This window comes from Chanos chanos, chromosome 2 (genome assembly GCF_902362185.1).
Source record: "Chanos chanos chromosome 2, fChaCha1.1, whole genome shotgun sequence".
Classification (NCBI taxonomy): Eukaryota; Metazoa; Chordata; class Actinopteri; order Gonorynchiformes; family Chanidae; genus Chanos; species Chanos chanos.
In genome coordinates, this window is record NC_044496.1 from 38,913,308 (window position 1) to 38,927,614 (window position 14,307).

Below are 14,307 nucleotides of genomic sequence, written 5' to 3' on the forward strand. Positions count from 1 at the left end.
AACAACAGTAAACAAAGAGGCCTACACAAAGAAGCTACTGGAATTTTTTCATCTGCTAGTTTCCTGTCGGTGCATTGAAAGAGAAAAAAAAGATACCAAAAAAAAAAAGACATTTCCTGTTCCCTCTGAACTCCAGTGACTTATTAAAGCCATGTTTATCATTTTTCAAACTGCTCCAGTTACCATGTAAGGACAGAAACTTGTTAGGGCCAGTTACATATAAAAATGCGTCACATTTTCATGTTACACACCACACTAACCTTAGCATGGCTTTTCACTGCTCTGTCACTGCTTGACACAGCTGATTACACAGGTCCAGGAACAACAACATTCCAAACAATACTGAAACCTTCTCCTGAATTTTCAAAATTAGTCATTACTAATTCATTGTGATGCTATGCAAAGAGCATGAGACTAACCAGAATTTTTATGAGTTATCAGAATGTTTACAGAAAATACAGAATCATGGAGTTGATCCTGTACAGATGATAGGTGGAAAATTGTCCTAACATGACTAGATCAGAAAACGCTCTTAACATGGGTACATAATAACACAAAGTAAACTGAAAATGAAACCTTATTTCATACCTTTAGGTTTTTTTTTGATAGGGTTTGGGGTTTACTGTGATTTGTTTCACACTATTATTGCACTACCAAGACATCTCAAACACTTGTTGTGAAAACAACAGTCTGATCTCAGTCTCTGTGTTTCAGAGTGCTTGCTCTCATCATCGCATCCTCTGATTGTACATCAATCTTTGAAACCACAGAATAGGAACCCTGATTCTTATCTTAAAAACTCAATAATGTCTAATGTCCAAATGTTTTGTTGCACTTTAAAGCTCTTGTTGATACTGGTGAACATTTTTCCTACAGCATACAACAGTTGCTCTCCAGGCCTCTCTTACTTCTTCAGCACATTAACAAGCTGCTGATCTTTGCTCCTCTGTCAACAGGGCCCATAGACAACCCCCCACACCCAACCAATGATAACTCTCTCTAAACTCCACAGGCAGAGAGAGAGGGAGAAAGAAAGAGAGAGATAGAGAGAAAGAAAGAGGGAAAGAAAGAAGGGGGGTATTGAGAAAACTGAATTTCAGATGTGTGAGGTCTCTGAGAGAGTGAGAAAGAAGGGGTAATGTAATGACTACATGGAAAAAGAGCACGTGGATTAGAATGAATAAAGACTGACAGTTCATAGAAGGGGAATAATGAAGACTCTCCCTTAACGAGAGAATACAGCAAATCAGTGGCTATGAATCTCTCCAAGCTGAGGTATAAATGAGGTTTGCAGCTCCAGGTTTTAAGTTTTATTAATCAACACTGCCCTCCAGTGGACATTTAAAAGCATGAGTTGTTTTGACACTAAAAGAAAACCTATTTTAAATTCCTAATGTTTAAATATGTTGAGTATGCAGCTAATTCATGGCCAAGTGTTTGTGTCATTGTTCTTATAAGTACATGGACTCACAGAGATCACAACACATGTGGAAATAGATCTCTAAGAACAATACTCCTCTTTCCTCAGGTCATGACACCAACCCCTGATCTTCCGTCTGTCAAACTGTAAGCGAGGAAAATTAGCACACTCAGCCCTGTTTCCATGGTAACAAAGAGAGTAAAAGTATACACAAAAACAGATAAACGGAAGGACACAAAGAGGATCCTCATAACTGTATCGGTGACAGGTCACAGAAAGGGCAAGATTCCTTTACTGCAACTTTATAACCAGTAAATCGGGATCTGGCTATCGTGTATTCACTATGTGGCATTTACAGTACTCTACTGTTTTCTCTCTCTGTATATTTCTGTAAATAGATTTTACCTATCTACCATTTTTAGCTGAGAACAGGACAGGCACTGTTTCAGCTCAGTGACTGATCATCAATCCCATGACGGTTAAAATCTGGTGATTTAAAATATGGTCATTTAAATGGCTATACAAAATTTTGAATACTGAGAGAGCTCAAAGAAGCGAAACTTAGAAACCATTTTTAGTATTAATTTTTGATGGTGTGTGTCTGAGTGTGTGTTTCCATGTGCTTGTGTGTGTGTGTGTGTGTGTGTGCGCCTGTGTGCGCGTGTGATTGGACTAGGGAGGTGAGCTGAGGACAGAAAGCTTCAGACAGATGTTGCTATAAATGATAGACTGAAGTCTGTCTCTCAGCAGAAAACTGAGCTGCTCAGTCATGGCGCCTGAAAGAGTACATGTGCTCTGTAAATTAATAAAGAGATGAAAGTTTGGCACACACACACACACACACACACACACACACACTCCCCTATGCAAGTACACACAAATATTTCAACAAACACAACATAGTCTTTATTAACATAAGAGAGATCACAAGCAACAAAAGGGATTGACAACAACAAAGACTAATTCATTATCAGACACATCTGTTGTTTACGAAGATCAATTAAAGCTCAAACACCAGCAGCTTGTAACTGTGTGTCTGATCAGACGCAGGGCATGCTGGGAGGCATGGGTGGGTAACTGCTGCATTACTAAAAGATTTATCTAAGCTCATCACGCATGTTTATGGTCGCCGTGGTGAGACAGAGCCCACAGGGACCAAGCCCTCATCAATTCTGCAACACGTCTAAATGGAGGGAACACACTCCAGCTGCTGCCACCACTGAACCAGAGACAGAGATCGTCTCTGAAATGATCCAACTTCATATGTATTAAAAAAGAGACAAACTATACTACATAACTGAGGTTCATAAATAATTTCAGTTTATGATATAATGTAAATTTCAGCAGTAAGCAACATAAAGCAAATATACATGCATAACACACACACACACACTCACACACACACACAATTCGAAAAAAAACACTCCACAGCACTTCTCTTGGCTTTGTAAGTGAATAAAATGTCATTCGAGAGGTGGGTACAGTAATACTGCACAGTGTCCCATTGAACTCAAAGCCAAGAGAGAACTTTTATCAGGGAGCAGCAGGCCCACACAGACATTTAAGAACAGTGGATAACAGGGAAAAACGAACCATTCTTTTCCTGTGATTGTACTGTCATTCATCAGCCGCTGACAACACACACACACACACACACACACGTAGCTCAAGTCTGCTCACACAAACATCCTTTCGGCCATCCAGAAACACCAAAAGAACGGTGAATGAGCCAAAACTTCAGAGGGTTTCAGAAGCCAACACGTACGGTGGTGTGAGTTACTTCTACCATGCGCTATCACCATTAACGTATAGGCTCCAGGACAAGGGGCAAAGGGCAAAAGGGAAGTGCACTGGAATGACCTCACCAAGTCACAGCACAGCTGAATCCTTCCTGACTTTTTCTACTGTTCAAGTAAACACCACAGGCCAACTGTGACATAACAAACAGCCACGAGGGTAACAGAAATGTCTTACGTACTGTTCAGTTTAATCGGTGGTTGAGTCTGTGCCTTTGGTTTGACTGGGCATCCCCTCAATACTTCAAAATCTACTGTAAATGTTTTGTACGGCTATAGAAATAGTTTATGCTTTTCACTGTGTGCAGCCTTTTACTGTTGGCACCTAGATATGTCTAAAAACTGACAGACTGGCTGCCAACCCAATAAACAATGCGTCAAGACTGCAGATAATAAAACAAAACTAGTGACAGAAATTCATTAAAATATGGAGATGAAAATCAGCACTGTCACTTCTATAAAAAAAGATGATGTCTGGATCACAGCGTTTTTGACTCTTGTCCCAGGGGTTCCCAGTTGTCCCACACATGTGATACGGCTCATAACAAATCATAAAGACGTATGTTTTCGTTAAAAATTTATTTAACTTACATTCATATGGGGGGGGGGGGCTTAAAATGCTTATTTTCTATGCCGGGGGGACATGTCTCTGAATCAACCTTTCATGCCTCTCTCATGGGCCCATCGGCACAGAACTGTAAAGCTTGGGTTTTTCAATTCACAACCTTCTGGTTAGCAAAACACTTCCCTTACCAGTATAATATTAACCACCCCTCCCCTCCCAAAACTGTGAGGCCTCAGGACAAAAGAGGAGCAGCTTTGCTTTAAAAGCCAAATAGCTGTCTGTGGAGAAGTGTAACGGTAGAAAAAATAAAGAACTATATATCAGGCCTTTAGAGGATGAGTCTGAGCATCTTCATTTAAACAGACCTCCCACAAGTCTCTAAAAATCCTTCAGTGACAATAACATATACAGCATACTCACAGTTTATGATTAGTGAGTCCATATGTTACAAGTACTGCAGGACAGCTAATGTAGTTACTGTGACCAAAGGACTTAACACTGCGCCTCACATGAAAACACATCTCAGTTCTTTGGCCCATTACAGAGGCTTTACTAAGCTGTGTGAAGTTGACTTAAAAAGTCCTACAGATCATATAATCTAATCACACATCCACTGCATTGTCCACTGCTTTACAATGGAAGTGCAATCAATTGTAACCTTAAATATTTGACATACAGATCATGCGTTAATTATAACAGAATGACAAGGTTGGTGTAACAGACTTTCTCAAACTCATACACACATCCACTAAATTGCCATTAGCTTTGAATGTAAGAGCAATCGATTTATAAAGTTATATATTTGTTGAAAAGATTATGTGTTAATCATAACAGGTTGAATAGTGTGGTTTAGCAGAAACACACACACACACACACACACACACACAGATCTTTTTTGTCGTTCTCAGTACCTTGCTTGTCCCTGGCTGTGACTGTTTGGCAGTTTATCAGACAGGAAGCGGAGCATCACACAGACTGGTGTGGCCTCTCCACTTCTCTCCATTTCACACAGCCAACCAGCACATCTGTACTAATAAACATTTCCTCTGTCTTCCACTGATACCCATCTCTCCATCTCTTCCACACAATGACTACTCTTCCTGCCAACTTTCCTTGAATCATTCATATCTGTGTGTGCGTGTGTGTGTGTGTGTGTGTGTGTGTGTAACAGACTAAATAACAGAACACCAGAGAAGTGTGAGAGAGAGTGAAAGAAAGATAAGGGGGGGGGGGGACTGGTAGAATACAGTGTAAACAAAGTGAAATGTAAGCGAAAAGCTAACTTTCTTCTCTCTAAGGTTCAGTGAACCTAGAACAGAGAAGAGGGCTAAAGCTTCATACATCAGCAGAATGTGAAATCTCAGCTGTTTTTCCCCAACCTGGGTAAATCATCTCTCATGTAATGATTCCCAGTAAATAGAAGACACTGATTGGAACTATACCACTTTTGTCCAGTTACAACATACAGCATTACACACAGATGAAGGTCACCGTTTTATGTAATTCCTTTATCTTGTGTGTGAGAAAGCCGGAGGTGACTGTGACACATCGCAGAGACACAGAACCAGTGTTCAATCAGCTTCAGTTAGTTTGTTGACTGACTCTGGCCAGAGTGTCTGAATTCCTCCACTCATTCTCTCTGCTACCCTCAGCTCACAATTTAATGTTATCATAAATTGAGTGATAAGGCAAAATCAATGGGTTTAAAAGGTCTTTTCACCTGGGAATTGCACAAGGAAAACAGGTTGACTCCACAAAGGGCTAGAGTACTGATGAGGTGGGAGTCGTCAGCAGGGGTGGAAAAAGTAAAAGTAGAAGTACTCTTACTGAAAAAAAAAAGAGTAAAAAAATTAGAGTTAAACTGACAACCGTTTTTGCAAATTGTAAATGAGTGACTATTTTAATCGTAAGTATTTTTAGGAAGGATACTTTAACTCTACTTAAAGTGCTTTTTTCCCCCCAGCAAGAGTACTTCTACTTTTACTTTTTCCACCCCTGGTAGTCAGTATCAGAGTTTTAGAGTGATTCAAACTGGGCTTTTCCCACAAATCCCATGTGTCCAAGCTGTAAGCTGAGTGGGAAAAACATATAAAGTTATACGTCTCTATTCACACCAGGTGAAATGTTTGAGTAATAAGTTGCATTCACCTCTCTCTTATCTTTGCAATGCCTCTCTTAACTTTATCATCATGCGTGAGGAAAGGATCAGCATAAACACAAAACAAAAGCCACCACATTCTTGGAGTCAAACTACTTTCTCATTAGTCCAATCAGATAGGACTGTACTGGAAAAAAGTAATAGTTAAATCAAGGATTGACTTCATCAGAAAGGTCAGAGGAACATTCTCTAAACTATTTCAAAAGCGTCAAACATTTTTATAGCATGTAGGCTCCAACATCAAACAGCGTGGACACACCCACAGCCACCCATCCACACACACACACACACACACACACACGCGCGCGCAATCAATTTAACTAACCAGAACACATCATAAAACCTGAACATGTCCAAAAATGTCGAAAAAAAAAAAAAAAAGTCTGGCAAACACAAAGCCCACTCTTTCAGTGCTCCTCCACACGTGTGGCATGATGCTGCTGTGGACCAGGCCAAACAGCCGGAATGAGGAGTGAGAGTTATAAACGTTACTCTATACTCCTCCCCACCATGAGGGTCTGACCAGGGCTCAGAGAGGTCGGCCAAGACAATCAACGCCAACCCTTCGAGGATCCTTGCTCGTTTTAAGTCAGTGAAACGTGCATTTTACAAACATGTAAATAAAGATATATCTGGAGAAAGTCTGTAATTTTCCTGACAAATCAGATTAGTCATGTTCAGTCAAACACAAAACACAAACAACCACATTTACCCACTCATCATCTCGACTTATTTTTCAATTTCCGTGCATGGCTTGATGTGAAAAAAAAAGTCAGCAGAGACAAGACAGTGTAACAGCAGCTGTCTGGCTGTTTCACACCTTTCATTGACAATTTCACTGTGATATCCAAAGTCCACATTCTTTAAGAGGTTTCCTAACAATACTCACCTTTACAACATTCCACACATGCCTCAAATATGACTTGAAAAATTAAATGATTAAAATAAAATATGATTACAGCCTTAGAAAACAGGTATGTTATTTCAGGGATTCATCTCAAATGAAAACTTAAGAAAAAGGGGGAAAAAATCGTCAATAGGTGGTTTTAATACATAGAATGCTCCGTAGTAATCTGCTGCATTGCTCACAGCTTTGACAATCAAAGACCAAATAATTACTATGTTTAATATTTTTAAAATGGATTATATGTCAATCATCATTGAAGTAAGATGGTTTAATGGACTGCATAGACCAGGCACACACGCACACACACACACACACACACACACAAACCAATGTAATCAGCATTCACTTTGTGTCTCCGAACACTGCTCCCAATTCAAGGATCCCAGTTAGTAAAAGAGTTGCCAGGGTAACCTCTGCAGTTCAGCACAACACTAAAAAGTTGTGTGGAGGAAGAGGAGGAGGAGGAGAGTGGTCTATTGGACACGAGCCAATTCACTCCTCAATCTAACGGTAATATCCCTGACTGGCTCAGAACAATTCCAGTACCAGTGAGCTAATGATTAACATTTATCAACAGCCCCATACCACGTATCTCGCTATCATCGTCTCAGATACAAACATTTTATTGAAGACCTTTTAATAACATGAAAACCAAGTTACGAAATAGTTAAACCCATCCATACACTTACGAGAGTAGCAACAGTTGTTATATTGATATCGTGTATAAATCATAAAACGGTCCCCTACCTATACGACGTGAAGTGTCTCTAGGTGTTCAAAAGCCGAAGTGTTAATATGAAAATTCTCAGCGGCGAAGTGCAGATCAGGAGAGAACCAGGAGGGAAGTCCAATTTTCGATACACGCAGCTGACCTGTGTGTGAGAGCCCCCCGCCAACACCAGTGTTTTCCGTGTCCCCACCTCTTCGCAGACACAGCAGTGACACAAAGTGACCTCCCTTTCTAATATTTCACAGGATACACTGGGAGTAATTCTACAACCAGTTAATGAAAAGTCAACATAAACTGCCACTCAACATGTTTTCGTTGCTGAGTTCGATCAAAACACAAAAATCACTAGTGGTAGTATCGTAGACCTCACAGTCTTGTTGGAGAGGGAGACTGACTAACTAAGCAACGTCTGAATTCAATCTGCTCATCAAATGACTTGATTAGGTCACCTTAAAGCCAATCCCGCTGTAGTACAGAGGTTCCCCTCAAGATTGACCGGCTCTTCCGCATTCAGCGTTTGACTTTAGGCAGAGGATTCAAACCCTTTATTGTGAAGTAAAAGCGGGAATCTGTCAAATATATTATACATTGTCTTGATTCTGCTTTAGGTAATGGATGATAAAATGACGGTTTAATACAGTAATCCACAATAAGACATATTCTCAAAACAAACGAACTCTAAAGTACACAAACGCGTGTGAGCGCGGTGCTTTGGCCGCAATGTTGTACTAATGCAGTTCAAAAATTTTATTTCATGTGTCATTGTTATTCGCTGATACTAATTATGGTGCGCAACTAGTTCGATTTCAAACTTGTGGTTTAAGTATTACTCTCATATTTATTTAATACTTTAATATTTTAAATACTCATACTCCAAGCTCAATAAAGTTTTCAATCTTCATTAAACGTGTAATTAAAAGGTACAGGTATAAACAATTTATCGTACTAGAGCATGTAAAAATTTCGTCTCACAGTCAAGACTAAATGATATACTTTATTCTTTTTAAACTATTTTATACATATTCCAATTAACATTTTAAGATATGCTTATCTTAGATTCAGATTGAAACAAATACAAAAGAGAAGATTCTAAATTTAAACAGATATGCAAACTTACAAAAACCTCAGGATGTAGGATAAATCCCATCGAAACCACGAAAAGCACAAAGTTTTTTTTTTTTTTTTTTTTTTTTTAAAACAACAACAAATGTTAATAAAGTGCTTTAAAAGCCATCAATGTTTCGTATCAAAGAACCGATACCTTGTGTTTAATCGTTTTGCTTAAATATAACGGATAGTGTACGTAAACATCTGATCATTACATAAAGCATAAATTGATCTTGTCACTGTAAAATTTCAGTATCCGCGGAGTATTTATGAACTCTCCGAAGCTACTGGGCGTTTCTCAGTGCGTCAAGTACGGACTCCTGTTCTTGGGAATTCTGACCTGGCAACTTCAGTTCGTGTGTCCAGGCTCCCGACGATGGAAAGACGCAGTACGTTCAATCTGCATTTGGGACAGCAGCCTTCTCGCTGACGTCACAGCCCAGCTCGGCTCTAGAATCTACCCTGCATCTTCACTGTAATTAGTGTTTACAATAAAATAACACATAATATAATACACAAGATTTCCTACGCTCGTCTTCATTTAAAAATATGTTAATTAAATTATTAATAAAAACCATATATTCACAATGTGTGCCTAGAAAAGGGCGGGAAATAATTGTAGGACTTAGTTACGGTGGAAGTAGTTTGTGTTTGCTGAGTGAGGAGGTGAGTACAAAAAAGAAGAACAAAACCGGAAGAAAATGCATTCTGGGATAATGTGTGAAATGCATTCAAGTTACTTCCTGATGCATCCCTGATAAAACCAGAAAACATCTACATATGTATATGGGCTCTGATAAAACCCACGAATCAAGAGCGCTTTCGGGTATTTTATCTGTACTTTGCCAGATGCGTACTTTGAATTGGATGATGTTTCACAAGTCCACGGGAACGCAAGTACAGTACAGAGAAGAACGCATACTGAGAAATGACCATTACCTTATCTTTCCTCTGAATTCTGTGTTCACCGCCTTGAAAACGGGGATGTGTTCCTGTGTTCAGCGATTACCCCCTAGTGGTGGTATGACTGAAATGGCATGAACAATATTGAAATAGTGTGTAATCAGCTGAGCAAAGGTAAACCAACACATGCAATACATCTGCTCAGCAGAGAATTTTTCGACAATAGAGCAGTCACATTTATACTTCAATATGATCACATAAATGTGATCACATAAATTATTCAGATTGTTGCACTTGGAATGGTCTATTCTTTCCTGTCTACCATGTCATTTCCTTTAAATAGTCCTTAAAATTGTGCATTGACACATCAACAGTGGCTAAGCTAAAGTTAAAGTGGGCAAGAGACTTTTTACAGACTCGCTTCTGCACCTCTCACCTCTGACCCGCTATTCATAAGGTCATGACCAATCTACATTTCCTGTAAGTTTCAAAGCAAGCAAGACAAGCATGCATTAACATCCCCAGAGCTTTGATTTGGCTGCAGAATCAGCATTACCAGAAGGAAAAAAAGACACGTTCTGGAAAAATCTCACAACCTTGTCACTGGATGTACTTTTTTCTGTCCCTCATTCAACCTTCATCTTTTTCCCTTTCCTGCTCTTTTTGCCACGTTTATTCTGCCATTGTTCTGTCGGCTGTCAAACATTACTGTACTAAAACCAGTAGTAGTACATTATTCAAATCATGGTTAAAAATTACATTTCTTCCTGAAGCTCCCTGAACCAAAACAGTTTTATAAAGACTATCATGTCAGGCAGTGAGCAAGGCGGTGAACAAGCTGTAATAACAATTTATCATCTGCGCATGAACATCACATCTTTCAAATCATTTTAACTGTGGATTTTTTTTTTCAACACAAATAGACATAATAAACATGGAAAACTCCAGAAAACAGGATTGCCTTTGGTTCTTGTTTAGCCAGGTTAGCACTTTTGATTTCATTTTATTTATTTATTCTCATTCTAGTTTCTTTTCCTCTGTTAATTTTTAGTGTATTCATTTTAATGTGTCTCTTATGCTATTTTATGTATTATGTTTTTTGGAAAATTTGAAAATCTCTTTCAGTATTGTGTGACAAACTATAATTTATACTTTTTTGTTGTTTTTCATTTGTTTGTTTCCTCTTTTTTTATTCTGCCTAAAACTTTCCAAACATGACAATCAAATTGCCACAGGAATTAGCAGCAAACATTTGATCAACTTTATATCCAATTTTATCTTATTTATACTTTCTGTTTTAATACAAAACACCAGTTTTCAAATCACTGTTTATTTTCTGCAGAATAACAATCCAATACAATGAGGTATCAGGTTGCAAGAATGAATCAGAAAGAGATAAAACCCTTCAGTACATATGGAGCTGGATCCTGGAAGATATTTTAGCTAGCTGGCCAAAACATCACCATGGGATGGATTTGCCTTCCCAGTCCAGAAGGGTCCCGGTGTCCTTTTCCGTAAGAGATGAGATGACTTTCAGCATACCCTTAGCACTGTCCACAACCAGGAGAGGTGCCTATATACACACACATGCGCACATATGCATGTGAACACACACACACATACGTGCATGTGAATGCACACAAACATACACACACACAGATACACACAAATCGTAAAACAGTCACGGGTAAGGTACAACAAAAATGCTTTCACTCAAAGACCATGCCTATGCCTGCATCTTGCTTTGAAGAGAGTGTTATGATGGTAAAATCTATCCTTTTTAGGAAGAAAAACATTAAAAATGTATCACAGCCATGGCTCAATTCATCCAATCAATATGCAGACACTTGCCTGTGGACCTCCCATGTCAGTTTTGACCCAGCCTGGATGGAGTGCCATAACTAAGATGCCATCCTTTTTAAAGTCCTCTGCCAAGCAACGAGTTAGCATGTTCAATGCAGCCTAAACACAGGAGAACCAGTAAGCATGTTCAATGCAGTCTAAACACAGGAGAACCAGTGAAGATATTCAGGCCAAGAGTAACTAGGAGTCCTAACAGAGAGCCCTGAGGTAGATAGACTTTTGACCTGATTTTACTGAAACAGAAGTAACTGAGCAGGTTTCGAGGTAGCGCACTATATCTGATGGAACACGGCCAAAGCAGCAAATGTCAGGGGTGAAGCTTCCTGGGAGTGATTGAAACGAGAATGAAAAAAAAAAAAGCTGACAGAACACTTTTTTTTTACAAATCAGTATTACAAATGTACGTGTTCAAGGTAACGTGAGGAATGAAAGCACATGGAAACATGTATGAAAAAAAAACACCTGTCTAAGGGTCACAGCTTCAAAATTAAACATCTCTAATTCATGGATACAGAACTTTCCTCTTGGAAAACCATAGTGGATGCATCCTTTTTCTTTAATTTTAATCCTGCTCATTGGACTTCAGTTCAGATTCTGGGGAGGAGCTGGAGTCAGGCTTGAATAAATAATCCTGGAGAAAAAAGCCTACATCTGTGGCCTTTACAGAGGAAAGGTTACAGAGTCCTGTCCTTGCTCCTGGAGCATACCTTGCTGGCACGATATGGGTACATGGGAGCCATGGTAAAGGTCTCGTGGCATTTCTCAATGGAAGACAGTAACGTGGAGACGTTGATGACGGCCGACTTCCTGCAAGACATTCCTGTGTGTTGGACAGACTGAGAGGCAGCCTTTTGCAGGTATGGAAGGAACTCCTGAAGAGAGAAGGGAAAAGTCAGTTTCGTGTCAAAAATTCTTTTCTGAAGATTTGGATAACAGTCTCATTCCATGTTTCCTTGCATTTCACCAGACATTGACTGAGAGGGAAGGACAACCTTTGCGATAAGCATGGGTCCCACGACATTGGTCACAAACACATCCACCATCTCTTTCTCCCCTGTGTCTGCCAGAGCTCCTGGGATGTTCACACCAGCATTGTTAATGAGCAAGTTCAGACATCCATCTTTAAGCTTGGGTCCAATTGCTTTGGACGCCTCTGATATACTGGCCTCACTCGAGGTGTCTGTAATGAAGGGATTAAAAGCAAAGAGGAGTAGAGAGCTGAAACGGGAGAATCACTGTTCAGCAGCCAATACTAATCACAGGAATTTAATGCTAAACCAATCATGAAAAGTTTTTTTTCTTTGAAAAGTTGGATAACAGAAAGAGATCAGCGACCTTGGAAAAGTTCACTCCAACGCTTGACTTTTGTTTAGTCATCAGAGTCATTATGCAACCTGCTCACAGATGAAACGGTGCTAGGCAAACATGTGCACGAGGCTCCACTGGTGGTGCCCTTCTTACCGAGTTTTATGATGATAATGTTCTGATGTTTTTGTGCCAGTTCTCTTAGGTCCTTAAAGCAGGTATTATAGTAAACAAAAAAGAAGAGCAAAAAGAAATGTAACCGTTGGTACAGTATATGCAAACTATACTATAAACTAAGATCATGTGTCTTAGACACAAAATGCCATCTAGAAGCTTTACTCATCTTAACTACAGGTGTGCTAATGCTGAATAGCTGAAAAGCAATAAAAATGCTGAAACTGATCATTTTTTTACTGTCTAGACAATAATGATAACATATCTGTGTAACACAGGGGAAGTTATATGCAACTATCTGTCAGTTCACAGTTCAGTGCTATATGTTTAAGTAGTAATACCAGGATTGCGTAAAATTACATATATTTATCTGACAAAACTGTAAAACTAATTGTTCCAAATAGTCTTCAGTTTACCAAGAGAAACATTTTCATTTTAAGTTTCATGTTGCTTGCACAAATTAAAACACTGTGTTTGATGTCTTGGATATGCAGGAAATATTTGTCAGAAACAGCCCATGGTATGCATTAGATATTTTATCAGTATTCTTGCTTCACTGATTTATTTGTAAGTACAAAGAGAACATTTGAGAGATATTCACTAATAAGTGAAGCATTCAGAGGTGTGTAAGAGAGCTATAAAAGCAGTTGGTTGGTCTTCCCTATCTTAGAATGCCTCCCTTGAATGTCCTTTAGTATCAATGACAAAGCAAAACCTAGCTGTGTCTCTGAGGTCGGAGCTTTGGCAATGCGTTACCTGAGCTCTGGGTCCGTTTGGGTCTCGGCACCCGGCGAAGATTTGCAATGGGGGGGAAGGTGACTCAGCCAGCTGTCGGACCAGCTCTAGTCCAAGCCCACGGTTTGAGCCAGTCACCAGAACATTACCGCAAATCCCAGACATGCTGACCGCTGCTCACAAAGTAAATGCCCGTGTGCTCTGTTGGCATTCAGGTGTATGTAAGGACGTCTGACACTTTGTTTTATGTGTGTGTGCCTGTGTGTGTGTGTGTGTGTGTGTGTGTGTGTGTAAGTTTGTATCCTTTCACCTAATGCTGTTAATGTTCACCCAAGACTGCACCCTAGCGTAATGCTCCCACACCCTTGTCTAAGATTTCATGTCACAAACTAATCATATTTTCATAGTGCTAAACAAACTTTTCTTGTTTAAATGAACAGTGCAACCAAACACCTATTGTCCTGCATTAATTTTCACGTTCTGCTTAGGACAGTTTATGATTGATTACGAACGATGGAACAAGTTTCATAAAAATACTTTTGCAGCCCAGTGTTCCAAGCCTCTCTCATGCATCATTACTAGCAGTTATTAACTTCAGATCCAGATGAATGCAAACTGTAAAAATATGAGATATGATTCATGAC

The 14,307-nt window shown here is 39.4% G+C and overlaps 1 protein-coding gene across 1 annotated transcript; it reads right to left on the bottom strand.

Annotated features, from left to right (window-relative positions):
* Positions 1-10,900: 10,900 nt before the first annotated feature.
* On the bottom strand, positions 10,901-13,915 carry zgc:158868. Its single transcript, XM_030765873.1, has 6 exons — positions 13,685-13,915; positions 12,911-12,962; positions 12,442-12,629; positions 12,157-12,321; positions 11,438-11,548; positions 10,901-11,159 (listed from the first exon to the last, which is right to left on the bottom strand). The coding sequence occupies exons 1-6, from the start codon at positions 13,826-13,828 to the stop codon at positions 11,046-11,048; spliced, it is 774 nt and encodes a 257-aa protein (XP_030621733.1). The 5' UTR covers positions 13,829-13,915; the 3' UTR covers positions 10,901-11,045.
* Between the last annotated feature and the right edge of the window lie 392 nt (positions 13,916-14,307).